Genomic DNA, 21,300 nt, shown 5'->3' with positions numbered 1-21,300 from the left:
ACAAGTAGCTGTCTTCATGTCACTGTTAACCCCTAAATACTTCAGTATCTGTAGCCAAAAAATAACGACACTGTCCTATATAATTTAATACCACTAGCACACCTTAGAAATGAATAAGCCTGTAATATTCATCTAGTAAACACTCTAGAATCAGATTTTCACAGTGGATTCTAAAATATCCTTTAGTTATTCTCTTTTAAGTTCATGTATTTTGAGAGAATGAGAGAGTTGGGGGGGGGGGCAGAGAGCGAGGGAGAGAGATCTTTCAGTTACTCTTTTCAGATCAGGTTCTGTAAGGGTTTATGGAAGGGTATTGAATGTAATGTCTACCTAGTCTTTTTAACTCTAACAGTGTCCATATTTACTTTTTCAGTGACATCAACTTTTTGAAGTAATCAGAACAGTTATCTTTAATGTCTCATATTCTGGGTTTGTCTAAGAGTTTCCTTGTGTTATCTGCGTTCTGAAGCTTCCTGTGACTTGGCATGATTAGTTACAGGTTACGCATTTTGAATAAAAAATACTGCCTAGGCAAAGGTAGATACTCCATAGTGCATTCAACCAGGAGGCACAAAATGACAGTCTTTGCCACTATTAGTGATGCTAAATTTGATCATTAGGTAAGTAGTGTCTATATGGTCTGTTACAAAAACCTATTTTTACTTTCAGTTTAGAAAATCTAAATTTTCTAAAATCTATATTTTGGTACTGTACAAACCTCTCCCCCCCCCCAAAAAAAAAACCCCCCAGCAACCCCCCCCACCAATATCCCTTCAACCTTTTCTTAAACTTTTAGCATCTTAATGATTCTTGCCTCATTCACTTATTTCATTGGGATTTACAAAGTGTTTATTTTTCAAATTTTGTACTCCTTCTATGTTAATTGACATTCATCTTCAAAGAAAAGCTTTTCCTACTAGTGATAAACTATACTTCCTATTGAAAAGTTGGGATAAATGTAATTTTTCTCATTATTTATTAGTTTTTAGAATAAGGAATTGGGTAGTAGTCCCTTCAGTGATAGCGAATGAGACTTTTTTTTTGCCCATTCTCTATAATTGTTACGAATTCATGAACTTGTTTTGTATTCACTGTGTTATCAATTAATTATTATTTTTAATGGTCAAGTCATCTGAAATTTGGCTAACAGGACCCCTCCTAGACTCTCTCCTGTGTTTTTAGTGACATACCTCCCTTAGTCTTTGAGTGCTTCCTTGATTTCTGGCACAGATATTGTGTGCGTTTTTAGTAGTGCACAAAAAGTACCTTTACTTGAAACTTTCAGTTAAAGCTCAAAATCCCAGAAATCCTGAAGAATCCTTCTAGAACACTAAAAGATGGAAAAAAATTAATGCTAGTTAGCAAGGAACCTATCAGTTGCCTGTTTCTTGTTTCCTGAGTACAAAAACACTAGTACTTACTCTTTTTTCTTGCCCCCAAAATACTAGTACTTATTTTTTTATTAAAATTTTTTTTTATTTTAATGTTTATTTTGAGAGAGAGAGAGAGAGAGAGAGAGAGAGAGAGAGAGAGCGCAGGGTAGGGGCAGAGAGAAAGGGAGACAAAAAATTTGAAGCAGGCTCCAGGCTCTGAGCTGTCAGCACAGAGCCTGATGTGGGGCTTGAACTCACGAGCGAATTCATGACCTGAACGGAAGTTGGATGCTCAATTGACTGAGCCATCCCTGCACCCCTCCTTTTTTTTTTTAATGCTTATGTACTCATTTGAGAGAACACGAGTGGAGGAGGGGCAGAGAGAGAGAGGAGGAGAGAGAGAATCCCAAGCAGGCCTCATGCTGGCCGCACAGAGCCTGACGTGGGACTCTGTCTCACAAACTGTGAGATCATAACCTGAGCTGAAATCAAGAGTCGGATGCTTAACTGACTGAGCCACCCAGGTGCCTCACCTAGTACTTATCCAAATAAGTCTTATCCAAAGCCAAACTCTACTTTCAAAATCACAGATTTACGTTAGAGCTACATGAGAGATTCTCCAACTAATTATTGGCAAGGAGAGTGTTAATATCCCAAAAGAATCTCTCAACTTGAATAATAATCAGCCCGTAGCACCTTCTCACTCTGATTTAAACCAGCAGCAGACTTTTAATATATAATACATTTTTAAAATCATTTTAGTTTTCAACGTGTTAAGTGTACTTTTTAATCCTCATGCCCTGTTTTCCCCATTCCCTCCCCTCCTGTCCCCCTTCTGGTAACCATCAGTTTGTTCTCCATAGTTAAGAGTCTGTTTCTTGGTTTGTCTCTTTCTTTTTTTCCTTTGTTCCTTTGTTTTGTTTCTTAAATTTCACATGTGAGTGGGATCATGTGGTATTATCTTTCTCTGATTTATTTCACTTACTGTAATATTCTATGGTTCCGTCCATAGCAAGATTTCATTCTTTATTTTATGACTGAATAATCTGTTGTGCGTATATACCATGTCTTTTCTGTTTACTCATCAGTTGATGGACACTGGCCGTTTCCACATAGTTTGGCTGTTGTAAATAATGCTGCAGTAAATGTAGGGATGTATGTATCCCTTTGAGTTAGTGTGTTTTGGGTAAGTACTGAGTAGTGCAATTACTGGATCATATGGTAGTTCTTTTTTAATTTTTTGATGAACCTCCATACTGTTTCCACAGTGACTACACCAGTCTGCGTTCCCACCAACAGTGCAGGAGGGTTCCTTTTTCTCCCCATATTCACCAACACTTGTTTCTACATAATGCATTTATCTTGAAAATATAGGAACAAAAATTGTTCCCACACCCCATTGCTATACTGAGGTTAATTTACTTTTGGTTGTTAATGCTTGATCATATATATACTTAATCTGAAATGTGATATCTATAATATTTGTTTTGAAAACTTCATCCCAATACAAAGTATAATTAGATCAACAGTTTCACAAGTTTAGATTTAAGGTAAGTAAAAAAGACAATGTATATATGAGAAAGTAGAGTTGAAAAGAAAGCTGAGTGGTAGTAGCACATCCAACTGGACTACCTGTTTTTACAAGTGTAGTGGAATTGGGAAAATTCTGTACATGTTCATTTGCATGTGTGTACTGAATAACAGGGTCATTTCTTATTTCAGTTTTAAAAACTCTACCTCAAAGATAATAGCATTTGCTAAGAGTGCCCAAAAGATCAGTAACACTAAGGCACAGTTGTGAGAGATGTTGCTTTGGTTTTTTGGGCTTAAATTCATCTGTACCTACTCCTCTTTCTAGCCTTGGTTCATCTCTGCTTGTATAAAATAACAAAGTGTTTGTTTCCATTCAGGAGGTATTGAATTTCTTCCCATCCTCAGTAATACCCATATAGTATGGTATGCAGATCTGACTGCATTTTGGGTGAAAGTACTCCCATACTCCCCATTTCCAGTGGCAACGGATAGGTAGTTTCTACTGGTAATGTGGACTAAGATTGGTACATTTCCATTACTTTCTTTATCACCTTTCTTAAAAGGTACAAAAACTGTCTCCAGTTTAGGGAAGTGAAAAGAAAAGGTAATAATGGTTGAATTTTCTCTTGACAATTGACAGTATCTCTTTCTTGAATAAACTTCTCAAAACTCAGTCTTCTTGTTACTTCTGTTTTATTTAATGAATTTGATCATTCCTGATAATACTGTCCGTTCTTCTCTTTTGCAATACTACTTAAAACTAGATTCTTCTAGTTTTTGGCTGATTTTTTTCCTCAGGTTTTTAGTTCCTTTTCTGTCTCTTATTGGGACCCATCAAATCTTGGTCTTAGGTTTCTCCGTTTCTTCCTTTTATTTTTTTAGTCTGTATATCCCTGTTTCTTTAGCTATTATGTCTTGGGCAGATTTCAATAAACAGACAAATAAGTAGTACGCACATGTGTACACACACTCCATATTCCAAATATGATTTATGTGTATATATAATGTATATGTATAGTTTCAATCCATAGTTCAGCTATTACAGAATAGTTCTGCTTTGATGTCCTCATATTATCACCAGATTCTTTTCTGTCTAAATCCAGATTCAGCATCTTCTGCCCTAAAATGGCTTTGCTTTTCAACTTCCTCATTCTCCATATCCTAGTCTAAAAACTTTTAACCCCCAATCTGGTCAGTAGGTTTCTTCCAACTAAAAAGAAAAAAAAATGGTGTTTAGATTTGCCTGTAGAGGCAAGTCATTGCAAAACCCTAAGAAATGAGAAAGTGCGGGATTGCAGAAAATTGAGTGCTGATCTCAAGATGTAGCAGCACGGTGAATGATTGTGAGAGTGCCTGAAGCAACTGGCAAATCCTCACATGTGCTGGTGACCACATACCTATGTGCAGCTGCCCCTGGAGAATAATGACTTCTATATCTCTTTCACCTTTAAAATTGTATATAACTGTCTCTTGGTGGTAGATTCTCAAAATGGAATCCTGCTGGTAAGGGAGTATAGGAAATGCTTCTAGATCCTGCCATACAGGAGGGATTAAAAGATAGGGATGGTGTGAAGTGTCAGCAGCCAGCACATACCCTCAGTTTCCTTAATCAGAGCAGATGTAAACTCTTTAGCTCAGAATTTGTGGATCCAGCAGTTCCGGTTTTGACTATTTGCCTGAAGAAAACAAAATCACCAGCTCAAAGATATATCTCAGTGCTTCGTTGCAGCGTTATTTATGATAGGACACAGAAATAACCTAATTGTCCATTGATGGATGAATGAATAAAGAAAATGTGATATATATTTACATACATTTGAATATTATTCAGCCATTAAAAAAGAAAATCCTGCTGTTTGTGACATTATGGGTGGATATTATGGCTGTTATGCTAACAGAAATAAGTCAGAAAGACAGATACTGTATGATCTTACTTATATGTAGAATCAAAAAAGTCTGAACTCCGAGCTACAAATCAGAACAGTTTGGTGGGTGCCAGAGATCTGGGGGGATGGTTGTTGGGGAAATGGGAGATGGTGGTCAAAAAGTACCGACTTCCAAGTTATAAAAGTAAATCCTGGGGATGTAATGTACATCATCGTGACTATGGCTAACAATACTGTATTGTATATTTGAAATTTGCTAAGAGAGTAGATCTTAACTGTTCTTCTCATCACAAGAAAGAATTTATAAGTGTGAGGTGATGTTAACTAACTTTATTGCAGTGATCATCTCTCAGTATTTTTCATATATTAAATCATTATGTTGTACACCTAAAACTGATAGTGTTATATGCCAGTTATATATCAATAAAAACTTGTGGCTTTGCATGCTTGACACCTTAAATGACCAACCTTATCTTTTACATTCTGTCAATACAAATTGCAGTTGAAGCACATATTGTTTGTACTGCTCTTTTGCTCTGTGACTTCTCCCACTCCCTTATATGTGAAGTGTCATTATTCTTTTCTTGAAACACACACGTTCCTAAGTCTTAGGCCTAACTCAGCTCTTACCCACTGATCTCTCCTATATTAGAACTTCCACCATGTTTGAAAGTGTCTCTCCTACTAGAATGGAATCTTCTCAAGAGTAAGGACCTTATTTGCCTTATTTGCCAATCCAAGTCTGCTCTTTATAAAATAATCTGACACATACTAATTGCTTAATATTTATTAAGTGAATGAATGTCTGAGTAAGGTATTGCTCATATGGTGTATCTATAAGATATAATTGTTAAGTTTTTTTTAAAAATCGAATTTTTCTAAAAATTATATAAATATTTTTCCGTACTTAGCAGGGGGGAAATATATACTATTAACACTGAGTACTTAGGACGTTGGATGGGAGCAGAATATATCACATATTTTTGTCTTTGTCATAAAGAAGCATATACTATTTTTATTTTTAATTTTTTAATGTTTTTTATTTCATTTTTTTATTAAAAAAAATTTTTAATGTTTATTATTGAGAGACAGACATTTGTATGGGAGGGGCAGAGGGAGGGGGAGACACAGCATCCGAAGCAGGCTCCAGGCTCTGAGCTGTCAGCACAGAGTCTGACGCGGGGCTCAAACTCACAAACTATGAGATCATAACCTGAGCCAAAGTCGGACACTAACCGACTGAGTCATCCAGGCACCTCAATGTTTATTTTTGAGAGAGAGAGAGAGAGAGAGAGAGAGAGAGAGAGAGAGAGAGAAGAAAGAAAGAAAGAAAGAAAGAAAGAAAGAAAGAAAGAAAGAAAGAAAGAAAGAGAAAGAAAGAGAGAAGAGAAAGAAAAAGAAAGTATGTATGTGCTGGGGCATGGCAGAGAGAGACAGAGACCTAGAGTTCAAAGCAGGGTTCAGCCTCTGAGCTGTCAGCACAGAGCCCAGTCCAGGGCTTGAACTCACAAACTGCAAGATCATGACCTGAGCTAAAGTTGGACACTTAACCAACTGAACCACCCAGGCACCCCTGAAGAGCATATGTTAGTTTTAAATGAAAACAGGGGTTTTTTTTCCTGAAGATATTTTTTTTTATATTTAAGTAATCTCTACACCCAATGTGGGGCTCAAACTCACAACCACTAGATAAAGAGTCACACGCTTTTCTGATTGAACCAGCCAGGCACCCCAAAGAAAATAGGTTTTAAGGAACAACTCATATAGATAATTTGTTCCTTTATTATTTGGGACCTCTTTAAATAGAATGGTATTGGGTAACATCCAAAAAACTTTTATTTATTTTATTTATTTTTTACAGATCTTTTTTTTTTTTTTTTTTTTTTTTTTTAATTTTTATTTTTGGGACAGAGAGAGACATAGCATGAACGGGGGAGGGGCAGAGAGAGAGGGAGACACAGAATCGGAAACAGGCTCCAGGCTCTGAGCCATCAGCCCAGAGCCTGACGCGGGGCTCGAACTCACGGACCGCGAGATCGTGACCTGGCTGAAGTCGGACGCTTAACCGACTGCGCCACCCAGGCGCCCCATATTTTTTACAGATCTTATATGTAAGTAAATTCCATACCCAATGTGGAGCTTAAACTCACAACCCCAAGATCGAGAGTCGCATGCTGTACCAACTGAGCTAGCCAGGTGCCCCAAAACTTTCTTTAAAATCTTTAATTATAAATGTCCTCGCTTAAAAAAAAAAAAATTAAAGAAGATGGAGAATTGCATGGAGCAAAATGTGAAGTTTCCCATTCTACCTTTGTCTTCCTGCACTGCCACCCACTCACACTTAGAGAAAGCTACCTATATCATTTATCAGATCATACATTTTCTATGCATATGTAAATACAAAACTTTTCAGATTTGTTTTTTGTTTTTCTTAAAAATAAATGTAAACAGGTGTTTAATAAAATGCGTCACCTGGGCATAAAAACATATAAGCAAAATCATAAAAGAAGGCAACTTTCTTATTTCCTGCTTTATCTGAAATGAACACATAATGAACATAGTTGGTACAGAATTATTTTTATTTTATTCTAATTCCAGTAATTTATTCTAGTTACAGTTTGATATTAATTTCAGGTATGCAGTGTATTGATTCAACAAGTCCATACATCAGATTTGATTTTTTTTAACTCAGCATTATGTATCTGGACATTTTTTTCTACATTTGAACATAGAGATTATGACATTCTTCTTAACTTTTATTAATAAGTAAGTTCTACACCCAATATGGGCTTGAAGTTACCACCCTGAGATTAAGAGTTGTATGTTCTACTGACTGAGCCAGCCAGGTGCTTCTGTGAATTTCTTTTTTAAAGGCTATGTAGTATTTCATTGTATTGGCACATACCATAATTTATTTAACCACTGCAGAAATTCTTATTAAATTTTCTTTTTTCTTATAAAGGAATATAATTTAAGGAAGAATGTCTCTCTGTTCTGGTGAAAATGGTATATTTAGTTTTGTGAGCCCAGGTCTAGTATATTTTGGTATATTCCCTTTAATGGTTTTGGCTTCATTGGGGTGTATTTCAGGTCTACGGATCAATGGAGAACTAATTACTGCCTACCCCCAGGTGGTGGTAGTGAGAGTACCAACCCCTTGGGTGCAGAGTGATAGTGACATCACTGTTTTGCGCCATCTAGAGAAGATGGGATGCCGGTTGATGAACCGACCTCAAGCCATCCTGAACTGTGTTAATAAGTTCTGGACATTTCAAGAGTTGGCGGGCCATGGTGTTCCTCTGCCAGATACTTTCTCTTATGGTAAGTTCGCTAATAAGAATTTATAGTCTAAGTTTTACAACACTGATGGTTTTGAAAGGCATACTAAATTAAGAGGGTTATGTGATACAAGGAAATTTGTGAACATGGAGGAACTTCTTACAGAAGTAATTTTCAGTGTTAACAAACTGGGCAGGAGCATTGTGAATCATGTGTCAAGATTTAGTTCCGTGATATTGGTAGAGTGGATTTAGCTATTTTGGGCTTTCTAGGCTGTAAGTTCACTCTTGTGCTCTCAGTAATGCTGTTGTAGTCAGAGAGCTTTATTAATAATGCTTAAACAAATTACTGTTGTTGTCCTCCAATAAAACTTTATTATTTAAAAAAGGCAGTGGGCCAGATCTCATAGGCCGTAATATTCGATACATCTCTGTTTAATATCTGTTTATCCTTATTAGCATTTTCATGATAATTTTTTTAGAAGTTTTTTCTCTTATTTTTTAAGAAAATGACACTGTAATAGGTATGCTTTAAAACCAGTGCTTCCAAAACCATGGTAAAAGTAAAGGATCTTTTTTTTCTTTAAAGACCAGTATGCTGTGTATCAATACTCTTACAAAATATGATAAAAAAACGTCTGAGAAATGCCAGATTGTTATAAAAGCTTCCAGTGTTTACTCTTTTTGTATTTACCTGGTTACATATCAGTAGCAGAGAAGTCATAAACAGGCACAGGTTTTTGGACAACACTTTTGAGTAACACTGCTGCAAACAATGTTATGTTAATGTATTTCCTGCCTGTCCAGTTCTTTTATTTATTTATTTATTTTTTTAATTTTTTTTTTTTTCAACATTTTTTATTTATTTTTGGGACAGAGAGAGACAGAGCATGAACGGGGGAGGGGCAGAGAGAGAGGGAGACACAGAATCGGAAACAGGCTCCAGGCTCCGAGCCATCGGCCCAGAGCCTGATGCGGGGCTCGAACTCACGGACCGCGAGATCGTGACCTGGCTGAAGTCGGACGCTTAACCAACTGCGCCACCCAGGCGCCCCTGTCCAGTTCTTTTAAATTAGAAAGGATCAAATTTGCTATAAATCATTGCAGTTTTCCATAAAGACATTTTTTCAAATAAATGTCCAGTAGTGTGCTTAGAGAGTTAATGAAGCTTTAAAAAGAAATCCCTATCCTATTCCTACCGTTAGTATTTTAAAGAAGGGAACTCCCCAAGTCTGTATGACATGTGTTGATACAGTTGCTGTTTTTAGCAATTGCACAAGAAGAGACAATATGAATAGTTTGAGAATTCTGTCAGATGCTTTTGGAATATTATATTATAGCTTATATCATGGGTCTACACTTCTGATTTTAAGAGAATGGAAAGGAGAAAAGTGTTAGCCCAATTCCCAAATACTACCTATGTTCTAACGTTGACAGTTTAAAATTGGGGACTGAATCATCTTAATTTCTCTAGGCTGCAAATGTATGCTACTGCAGTTGCTTAATGAACTTTTTCCTGGTTTAATTTTTTTTTACATCACCGGGCTGATACCACAATTCATTTTTGCTCTGATTTTGCTACTGTATCATTTGTTCCTGGGCAGTAAAAACAGAAGAAAACTTAACTCATGGGTACTGTCTGCTGTAGTATACAAAGAACTCTGATTCATAATGGAGATATGAAACATTAATTTGTGTGTTTGAGAGGGATAGAACACATGTAGCATCTTTTCATCCTTGAGTGAGTCTTCTAAACAGACTCATTCTTCTGTTTCTTAATCTTTAGATGGAGATTCTTTAATCTTTAGATTAAAACTGGAATTTAAATACACTGAAGTAGGTCTTGGTGGTTCTGTTATTTGTGTAGTGGAAGAATAAAGGATAAAAATATGAAAAATTGTATAGAACTAGGAAATTTTGTTTTAACTGAAAGATAATTTCCTTAAGTTAGATATTAGAATATTTATAATTTAAGATAGCTTTCATCCATTTTAAAAGGAGTTGTTTCAAACTGATGTTTAACTGTATTTTCAACTTTTATTTATTACTTTCTCTAAGAAAAACAAAATGTAGCCATCAGGTTCTTACCTTCTGTCTCCTGTGTTGCTGACTTTAGCATAGATAACACCACAAAACACCTCTGTTACTATTCTTTTTAAATTTCTTTTTTACTCATACCAGGTGGTCATGAGAATTTTGCTAAAATGATCGATGAAGCAGAAGTACTGGAGTTTCCAATGGTAGTGAAGAATACGCGGGGTCATAGAGGTGTGTATGAGTTGTCACTATGGCACATCATTTTGAAATTACTCTTGAGAATTAAGGGTGATTATACAAAATAGATTTTTTCTTAATCTGATCAATGCTCTTATTATTTTCTTTGTATTTCCTCACGGTTATTGACTAGACAATAGCCTTATCAGTTGAAACGTATAGCTCTTTGGGGCGCCTCGCTGGCTCAGTTATGTGATCAACTTTGACTCAGGTCATGATCTCACAGTTTGTGAGTTTGAGCCCCGTATCGGGCTGTGTGCTGACATCTCGGAGCCTGGAGCCTACTTTGGATTCTGTCTCTCTCCCTCTCTCTCACTGCCCCTTCCCTCTTCTCACTCTGTCTCTGTCTCAAAAATAAACATTAAAAAAATTAAATAGCCACTTCCTTTGACATAAAAATTGACAAATAGAGCAGTGGAATGGACTAGTGAACTTGGAAATAAAACTAGGCATATAGTAACATACTGCTCTTTTACCCTATGCAAATTTTGTATATATTGTGTAATAATATATAAGACATGGTCTTTTAAATTTTTTTTTTGTTTATTTATTTTCAGAGAGACAGAGAGACAGAGCAGGGGAGGGGCAGGGAGAGAGAGAATCCCAAGCAGGGCTCTGCACTGTCAGCACAGAGCCCGATGTGGGGCTCAAACCCATGAACTGTGAGATCATGACCTGAGCTGAAACCAAGAGTTGACACTTAACCAACTGAGCCACCCAGATATCCCTATAAAACATGGTTTTTCTCAGAAGGAAATGTTTTGCTAATAAACGAGGCTGGCATTATTGGCTCACATGGAGGAATATAAACCTTGGACCTCTACTTCACAACATCTACTGAAATAAATTCTAGGTTACTGTAGGAATTAAGGGAGTGGTAGGAGATTATTAACTTTATCTTAAATACATTTTTGCATTGTTTCAATAACTACCATAACTGTTACTTTGGTTAAAAATTAATAGATTCTGAAAGAGCAGGTTGGGACCCAAGAAGATGCAGGTAATACATATCAACTGCTCGCAGTTTAATGACTTACATGTGTTTTTTATTCTTTTTCAATCATAGGCAAAGCTGTTTTCTTGGCTCGAGATAAGCACCATTTGGCTGATCTAAGCCATCTTATTCGCCATGAAGCTCCATACCTGTTCCAGAAGTACGTTAAAGAGTCTCATGGACGGGATGTGCGTGTCATTGTTGTGGGAGGCCGTGTGGTTGGCACCATGTTACGTTGTTCAACGGATGGAAGGATGCAAAGTAACTGCTCACTAGGTAAAAACAATGCATGTGTCTTTCTAGTGTATATAATATTATTACAGCTTGTCCAGCGAGTGTTCATATATAATGACAGATCTTTTTACTTAGTAAGTTGAAAAATATTATCTTTCACCTTTCACACATAACTATGATCAGTAGCCGTACCTTGAATATAGTAAGTATACTTTTGAGTTGTTTTTCTAGTAGTAAAATTGGATTTGTCTGAGTCATAAATTTTGAGATCTTACTGCTGAAGTGCCTCAGAGTTTAGTCTGAGCTTTTTCTTCTTTAATGTTTATTTCACTTTCTTATATTTGACTTTCTTAGTCATCCGATCTGGCTCATGGTTTTAAATACCATGTATATGTTGTGATTTTCACATTTATATCTGTAATTTAGGCTTTCTTCCTGAACTCCAGGTACATATAAATAACTGCCTACTCAGTAGTATCTCCATGTAGTTGTCCAACAGACATTTTAATCTTGACCCAAACTGGTCAAATATTTATTATTAAAGTATGATTGACATACTAATTTTAGGTGTACAACCGAGGGATTTAGGTGTACAGCCCAGTGCTTTGTCCCCATATGTTATTATAATGTTATTGACTATATTCCTTTTGCTATACTTTTCATCTTCATGACTTGTTTATTTTGTAACTGGAAGTTGTACCTCTTCATCCCCTTCACCTGTTTTATCCCCCTTCATCCTCTCCCCTCTGGTAACCAGATTGTTTAGAGGCCTTTTTTATATGAACATTCTCTTATATTCAGTTTTAACAGCAATGCCAACTACCATCTCTTCAGTGCTGGTACAGTAGTCAGTGCTTTATGACTGTTAACTTCTTTAGATATTGCTAGGTATTGTTAGTATTCCCATTTTACAGATGAGGAGGGCCCAGAACAGTAAGTAACTTGCTCAAGATAACAGATCTAATCATGGTGCCGCCAAGATGCAAATATACTGTTTGGCTCCAGAGCTGTCCTCTTAACCACTCTTGAATATGTTGATTTCCAAAAGTGGAAAATTACATGGAAGCTATGAAGATATCTAGATTTTCAAGTACATGACATGAATTTAATCATTTTTTAAAACTGTTAAGCTCTGTCCCTTCATATTCTTAATGTTTTTTTAACTGTAATATGATCTCAGGGGTGCCTAAGTGGTTCAGTTGGCTTAAGTGTCTGACTTGATTTCGGCCCAGGTCATGATCTCAGGGTTCATGAGTTTGAGCCCCACGTTGGACTTTTCTGCTGACAGAGCAGAGCCTACTTGGGATTCTCTCTCTGCCCGCCCCCCACTCGTGTTCACTCACACACTCTGTCTCAAAAAAGTAATTAAAAAACCATTACACAATATCTCAGTTAAGTGAAGTTACATACATATATCTTAGATAATTATGGTTATTCCTGGAAATAAGCTTTCAAGCTATTTTTTTCAAAGGCTGTTTTGGTTTTTCCGTAATGAATAGTTTTTGTTGACTGTAAAACATTTTATTGATTGATTGATTTTTGTAAAGATTTTATTTTTTGGAAGGCGCCTGGGTGGCTCAGTCGGTTAAGCGTGCAACTTTGGCTCAGGTCGTAATCTCACAGTTTGAGAGTTCGAGCCCTAAGTTGGACTCTGTGCTGACAGCATGAAGCCTGGAGCCTGCTTGGGATTCTGTGTCTCCCTTTCTCTGCCCCTCACCTGCTCATACTCTATCTCTCAAAAAGTAAATAAACATTTAGATTTTATTTATTTATTTATTTATTTTTAAGTAATCTCTGCACCCAATGTCAGGCTTGAATTCACAACCCCGAGGACAAGAGTCACATGGTCTGCCAACTGAGCCAGCCAAGCACCCCCCATTTTTTAAAGTTTCTTGATCATTTTTTTGGTTACCTTAGTGGCTCAGTTCGTTAAATGTCTCTCTCTCTCTTTTTTAAAAATTTATTTATTTTTGAGAGAGAGAAGAGTGTGAATGGGGGAGGGGCAAAGAGAGAGAGACGGAACCTGAGGCAGGGTACAGGCTCCATGGTGTCAGCACAGAGCCCCACACAGGGCTCAGACTCAAGAGGCATAAGATCATGACCTGAGCCTAAGTCGGACTCTTAACTGACTGATCTACCCTGGGGCCCCAAGCGTCTAACTCTTGATTTCAGCTCAGGTTATGATCTCATGGTTCATGGGATGGAGCCCCTAGTCGCACACTGCACTAACAGTGTGGAGCCTGCTTGGGATTCCCTCTCTCCCCTTCTCTATGCTCCTCTCCTGCTTGCATGCACTTGCTGTCACTCTCTGTCCCAAAATAAATGAAGAAACTTAAAACAAAACAAAACTTCTTGATCATTTTTGATCAAGGTTATATAACATTTTGGTTTTATTTGATGTATTGGGGAATTTTCAGTCTTATCTTCTGGCACTCTATAGGTAAAGTAACATCAGAATAAAGGATAGCTAAACAAAACTCCACTTTGAACCTATCTGGTCCTAGTTCTTTTTGTAGTAGTAGCGCTTTTATCACCTTTCCGATCTCTTCCATAATAATAATTGGCCTGTTTAAGTTTGCTGCTGTTTGAAGCAGTGTTGGTAATTTATCATTTGCTTAGAAATTTTCCACTTGTTTTAGGTTTCAGATTTTTTTGCCAGGTTCTTTAGATGATTGCTTGTGCTTATTTGAATCTCTCCTTTGTCTGCAATTTTGTCTTTGGTATCATTCATAATCTTGTCAAAGTAACATTTGGATTTTTCTGTCCTTTCTATTTTTCTATTCTATTCATTCAACTTTCTGTCTTTACTGAATCTCTCTTCTTCCTTTCTTACTTTATAAGTAATTTCTTCTTGCTAATTCAAAATAAAAGTTTTGGTATGAAGTGATTTTATACATGTTTTCATTTCCCTGTAATTTAGGGGATCAGTGTTGCAATTTCTAAGTCCTTAATAAATCTTTTGGTTACTTAAATCATTAATTTATAATTTCTGTTTTTCTTGGGTTATTGTCAGAGAATGTTGCCTGTAAAAAGTGTTTTTAAATTTGTTAAGGTTTTTTTGTTTGTTTCCTGGGACAAGCACATGATTATTTGTCAGTATTTGATAAAGGAAAAAATGTGTATATCGGTATATACTATATTCAAGAGACATAAGGCTATGAAGTCAAGTTTGTTTTTGCCTTTGTCCCTTATCTCTTTGTCCATTCCTTTAGTTTTCAAAAAATGTTTTCATTTAATACAGCCTATAATTAAATTTTGTCTTTCATTCCAGTCTGACTAGTTTCCACTTTTTCCATGGGAAATTTCAGTTCGTTTTTAATGTTATTGCTCATACAGTTTATTTAATTCCTTCAGTTTGATTTTGTGTTTATTATTTAAATTGCTTCTTCCTCTTTTTTCTTTTCCAACTTTTGTGGTTTGTAAGGTACCATTAATTCCATTTCCACCCTTGTTCCCAAACTCAATGTGGATGCTCATCCATGGTTTTACATTCCATCAACGGTTAACTTCTCTGTCCCTGTGTTCAAATCAGACATACATTTTCTGCTATTTGGAAGATAACAGTTTTGTCTACTTCTATTCTTCTCTGCCTTCATAAAAATATAAAGTCTGTGGTGTACCTTCACCTCTATCCATATTATTGCAAGTAAGATAGGTTTCTGTGGAAGCTGAATGCTGTCTTCAGAAAAAAATTGCATATGGCACCTTTGCTTTCACTACTGATTTAAAAGAGCGTGTTGTGAGATTGAGCCCTGAGCGCTGAGTGTGGAGCCTATTTAAGATTCTCTGTCTCTGGGGTGCCTGGAGGGCTCAGTCAGTTAAGCATCCACCTTCAGTTCAGGTCGTGATCTCAAGTTTCATGAGCTCAAGCCCCATGTTGGGCTCTGTGCTGAGAGCTCAGAGCCTGGAGCTTGCTTCTGATTCTGTGTTTCCCTCTCTGCCTCTCCTCCACACATGCTCTGTCTCTCTCTCAAAAGTAAATTAGAAAAAAACCCTAAAAACGGTGTTTTTACTCCAAAAATGTATCATTTTGGCAACTTATTTTGTTTCTTTTTTTGCCAGGTGGTGTGGGGATGATGTGCTCCTTGAGTGAACAAGGGAAGCAGCTAGCTATCCAGGTGTCTAATATCCTGGGGATGGATGTGTGTGGCATTGACCTATTGATGAAAGATGACGGCTCCTTCTGTGTCTGCGAGGCCAATGCAAATGTAGGTTTCATCGCCTTTGATAAGGCTTGTAATCTAGATGTAGCTGGTATCATAGCGGACTATGCCGCCTCCCTCCTGCCCTCTGGCCGGCTCACCCGGCGTATGTCCCTGCTCTCCGTGGTGTCCACGGCCAGTGAGACTAGTGAGCCGGAGCTGGGTCCCCCAGCCAGCACTGCTGTCGACAACATGAGCGCAAGTTCCAGCTCTGTTGACAGCGACCCTGAAAGCACGGAGCGAGAGCTACTCACCAAGCTCCCAGGGGGCCTATTCAACATGAACCAGCTGCTAGCCAATGAAATCAAACTCCTGGTGGAGTGACTCCACCGGTAAATAATTAACCAACAAAACCCTTGTAAAACTCACTTTCTTTTTCTTCTTTTTTTCCCCTTTCTTTCTTTCCTTTTTTTTTTTTAAACCAACTTGCAATGCTGTTCATGGAAGGTACTCAGGAAGATGAGAAAATTGAGTAGGATTAGTTAGAGAAGACGGGAGAGAGATAGACCTCTGCTATTAAGATGTTACTGACTTGTTTACGGATAGTGCAGATAGGCAGAAGAGGTGAGCTACAGAAACACATCAGGCTCTTATAGTTAACCTTTTAAATCACTCAAAAGTGTGTATGCTCTCAGACCATCAAGAACACACAGTTTTTTTTCATGGTCCCTTGCTTTTGCTTTTGTATAGTTGCTACAAAATTGAGAATAGGATAACTTCACATTGTGTTGCAAAGATTTGTGATGAGCGAGGAAAATAATCTACCTAAATTATAGGAATTTTTTTATACAAGTCTGAAAATTCTGCCTTTACCATATTAACTAGCAACTTTATGTCCGTAGTTTATGAAATCTTGAAGAGCTATTTTGCTGGGATTTATAATTTTTGTGCTTCGGTTTTTCCCTTCATTTGGGTGGGAGGGCAGTATTAATATAACCCAATAAAGGTTTTTTCTAATGACAAAATTGGCATTTTTGCATGATAAAAGGGAAATGAACAGTATTGCAATGTCTGGTACACAAGGTGACATTTACTCCAATGTAGATAAAATTACACTAGTTTAAAATATGTGCATTGACTTGTATTTGTTAGTGTTTTAATCTTTTTTGAAAGATATATGCTCTGTTAATGTTGCAGTTTTTTTTAATACATGCTAGTCTAACATTCCCTGATCTATGCCTGCATCTTTAACAATGGCCAAAGTGAAGAAAGTGCTACCTTTTTTGTTAACAAGACACTGACTTGAAACATGTGCATTTAAAGCCTTTTATTTTTTCCTTTTTTTCTTTTGGTGGTTGGGCATTTAAAGTATAAGGACAAGGAAAAATATTTTTGGGGGGCAAATCAAGGGTCTATAAGTTCTTTAGTATAAAGTTGAAGTGATTTATAATACCAGCATTATATATTTGCATTTTTCACATTTTAGGAGGGAGTATATATGTGTGTGTGTGCACGCATGCATGTGTATGTGTTTTGCTTTTTGTTTCACCAAACAATCAAAAAAGATAGATTCTAGAAAATGGAGCATGATGGGGAAACAGTTTTTACTTTAAAAAACAGATAAGTTGTTTTAATAACTATACTCCACTGGGGTAGAGGTACTCACTAAAGACATAAAGAGAATAGATGCTTCTTAGGCCTTTTTATGTATATGTATGTTGTTTGGTTTTTTCTTTGGTTCTAGACTGTTCAGTGTATGATTTATTCAAGGCTACATGCTTTTCTATGCTTCTGGCTGTGCATTTTCTCCTATTACATGTAGGTTTGAGGGTGGGGTGGACTGGACATTTTTGTTTGGGGACTTACTTAGCAGTATTAAGTCTCTTATAGCCCAACTCTGAAGCCTTCAATACTGTCCATTCTTTATATTCCTTTAATTTCTGAATTTATAAGATCCCCAAAATGGCATATAATACGAGCCTTTGAAACAGGGGTAAATCTATTTGAATAATGGGTTTGGAAGGTGTGTTAAGAAATGGAGATGCTCCAGAGCTCAACGTAATTTTTTTAAACAGCAAGTTCCATCTCACTACAATCCTCTGAAGCTTTTACCCGAGTCCTTTCTTGCCTCTCCAGTGCTTTTTTTCCTTCAGATGGACCTTAAACATAATATCTTGGACACTACTAGAGAGACTTCGAGGCAATAATAAAAGATCAGTATTAACCAGCTCTAACAGAGGTTTGATCATGCTTGTACAGTTTTTCCCCGTTTTAAAAAGGAATGTAATAAAAGTTGTTTTTTTCCATAGAATTAAATAATATTAAAATTGAGTGAAAGGTTGATTGTTGACAAATAGAATAGTACCTCTAATCTGTGCAGTGTCTCATTTCACCTCAGAAAAAGATAATAAGAGGATTTTCTAATTTATTTTAGGATATTCTAATCTCCTATAAAAGAATTTGACTTGCGTAGAGTTATTGTGGGCCTTACATACATATATAAGTACCTCTGTCTCATTAACAAAAAGAAATACATGGTACTTCTTTCACTGAATGACCATAGGAGGATGCATAATATTTGGGATAGAGAGATAAATGAGGGAGAAAGAACTGCTTAATTAAGTCATTATTCATATGTTTGTGTAGAGACCATCTGGTTGTCACATAAATTATGACACATTAAATAGTTACATATAACATGTATATAGATTTATGAATTTTATAACATAAATAGAACACCCTCTCTATTTGATGAAAAACTCAGGGTTTATGTTGGGTTGGATAAGGCACTAGGAAAAATGTAGATAGACTTTAAATTTTTTTTTACCAAACTAACCAACTATATCATAAGAATTATCTGAGATTGTTTCACCTTTAGTTTTATTCACTACTGATTGATCTTTTGTGCATTCACAGTATATTAAAACATAGCTTTACCAACCTATTTCTGGATCATACACTCACATATTAAAAGGAAAAGGGTAGGAATGGTCGTCTTAGACTTTAAAACATGGGTATCTTCTTGAACTCACTCAAAAATTAAGGTAAAGAATATGAACAGATCATTCTGGAAGAACCCAAATGAAACATCCCAGATATTGAAGTGAAAGTTAAATATATTTTCTTATTGTTTAACAACTTTTGTATTATCATTGCTATTATGAGAGGTAAAAATGTATATTTATCAAATATGTATAAGTCTTATCATGCCCAAATCTGAATTATTGTAAAATTGTGTATTGTTAAAATTGTAATTCTTAATTGTATTTTAAAAGTAATTCTGATATTGTTTTTATGTTACCTGTGATGAAAACTGGACTATGCACACACATACACACACATACACAAATATGAACGATTCCATTTAAAATTTTTAATAGTTTTTTTTCTTTTTTTGGTGCCTAATAATTGATTGGTCATTTCTGCTGGCTTTTACTCCACTGAACTTTGAAATCTTTCTGTATATGCTATCAATAAGAAAATATGCTGGAACATTAGAAAAATCCATCAAGAGACTTGCTTTCATCAAGCACTTTATCAGACTTTTGAGAAGGTATCGAAGGCATTGAAAGAAGTAATTGACTTTCAAAATCATCTCTTCTTTTTCTCAAGAAGAAAACGATGGAAAAACAAAATCTCTTCATTCAGTGAATCCCCAGTTTGGGGTCTGGGGAGCTTAGAGACGTTGTGAAATCAAATCTTGTGTTACATTTTTCTCCTGGCTCACTCTTTTTGAGAAGGTTTATGGGCTATATGGCTGGTGAGACACGATCCCCTCCTAAGAAAATGTAGGTGCTCAGACAGGTAACCTCTGCTGCTACTGTTTTTATTTGTTTGTTTGTTTGTTTAATTTCATTTAAAATTTGTTTTTGTTGTATTAGGATATCTTAAAATGTAATATATTGCAGGATTTATAACCAGGTTCACTGCTTTCTTTCTTTTTTTTTCTTAAAAAAAAAAACAAAAAGTTTCATTTAAGATACATTTAGGCGCCTTTGAAGCTTGGATTTTGGAATGTTTCAGTAGTGGACAGAAATCTGCTGTTGGAATCTTCTAGTCTTCCAGGTTTAATTTGAAATGTTTTTAGTTTTGTTTTGGATTTTTGTGTGGTATTTTATTTCCTTTATCAGTGCCCTTTTGCCATGCTGTTTTGGGGTGGCTGCCTAACTCTAGTGAAAATTCTTTCTATATTAACGAAAGTTTGGTGTTTTAAATTCCTTAATGTTTTGCATTTTTAAAAATTGTTTTTAAAGAAATATTCTAACTGCTTGCACTGTTACTGTTCTTTGCCAGCCTTTTCAGGAGCCAAAAAAACAAAAACAAACAAACAAAAAAATACCCAGAGAAAAAACTTTCCTTCTTCCCCCTTCCTGATGATGAGTGAGAAGTATTGAGAACTTTCGGGGTCAGTGCCCTTCTAAACTCCCCTTCCCCCAATAATGCAGCTGTATAATGAATGGTAAATGCAGCGGTTTGGATTCAGGCACAGCCCCAGCCTGCTTGCAGGTAATTTGACTCTCCTTTCTTTCCATCGCAAGGCTAACCTTACTTTCTTTTTAAAAAATTTTCTTTCTTTATGTACTTTAACGGCAACTGTGGGTTTGTAAAAACTCTTGTTAAAAAAAAAAGAAACAAAACGCATATCTAACAGATAATTTGATTAAAGAAGAACTTTTGGGGGTAAAGTTTGAGTTGGTTGGGATGAACTCAGGACTTTGGGGATTTACTTTAGCCATTTAGATAACTCCATTCCTTGCATATATGTCTATAATTAAGTATTTCAGAGTGTGACTTTTTTGGCTTTGTTTTTGTTTTGGGTTTGTTTGTTTCTTCCATTGTGCTACTCTGGCTTAAGCTTTTTCAGGGGTTGGTGTTCCGAATACAGTGAGCTCACAGTATAAAGACATCAATTAGGAGTTGCCAGGTATGGAAAACTAGAGTTTTGAAAAGGTAAAATTAGGTTCTAGGTTATATATATATGGTAAAAACTCATCATAGTCTTGAGTTGGTCTTAGTGCTTCTCTTTCTGTGACATCATTATAAAAGTGAAAAGGAATGACAAGACAAAGATAATAGAAAGCATTTCAGTTATTTAAGGAACAGTGTGATCTCAGAACTAATCATTTTAGCATTTCTAAGATGCTAGTTCTAACAAAGAAGATAGATGTGAGCAGCTTGAGGTTATCATAATGGTTTAAACAGTAAAAAATTACAGATTTGCAAAGATTGGAGGGCATTTCTGAAGCACAAATCATTAAGCACATTAACCAAGGCTATAAAACAAACTTAGTGGCAGGAATAGGAGTTATCCATTTTAATAGCCTTCCCATTAGCTTATGTAGTAGCTTCTTCTCTGTCTACCCCAGTCCACCTACCCTTTCCTCCTTTCTCCTGTCTTTCCTAAATTTTTAGTTCTAATATGAGTTATTATCATTGGGGAGAAAAATCCTCTTTCTCCTAGACAGCGGTCAGGAACTTTTCAAGATATACTTCTGCGTAATTTTATTCTGTGGCTTTAGACGTATATCCGACAAGGCTTTAAGTTCACTAGTTAGCTAATAGGAAAATCCTGGCTTGTAATGCATT

At 36.2% G+C, this 21,300-nt stretch overlaps 1 protein-coding gene across 6 annotated transcripts in view; it reads left to right on the top strand.

Annotated features, from left to right (window-relative positions):
* Positions 1-21,300, top strand: part of RIMKLB (ribosomal modification protein rimK like family member B) — a 71,960-nt gene that overhangs the window by 44,462 nt on the left and 6,198 nt on the right. For 5 of the 6 annotated variants that reach the window (XM_058743772.1, XM_058743769.1, XM_058743768.1 and 2 more), the window contains exons 3-7: positions 7,883-8,113; positions 10,252-10,338; positions 11,411-11,614; positions 15,635-19,502; positions 20,008-20,220. In XM_058743772.1, coding sequence (XP_058599755.1) covers positions 7,883-8,113; positions 10,252-10,338; positions 11,411-11,614; positions 15,635-16,098 — 986 coding nt within the window. In that variant the 3' untranslated portion in view covers positions 16,099-19,502; positions 20,008-20,220. Of the gene's footprint in view, positions 1-7,882; positions 8,114-10,251; positions 10,339-11,410; positions 11,615-15,634; positions 19,519-20,007; positions 20,221-21,300 lie in introns of all 6 variants that reach the window. The other variant, XM_058743773.1, reaches the window with a different exon arrangement.

This window comes from Neofelis nebulosa, chromosome 8 (assembly GCF_028018385.1).
Source record: "Neofelis nebulosa isolate mNeoNeb1 chromosome 8, mNeoNeb1.pri, whole genome shotgun sequence".
In the NCBI taxonomy this organism is placed as follows: Eukaryota; Metazoa; Chordata; class Mammalia; order Carnivora; family Felidae; genus Neofelis; species Neofelis nebulosa.
The sequence above is the reverse complement of the archived record's forward strand: the minus strand, read 5'-3'. Positions and strand labels throughout refer to the sequence as shown.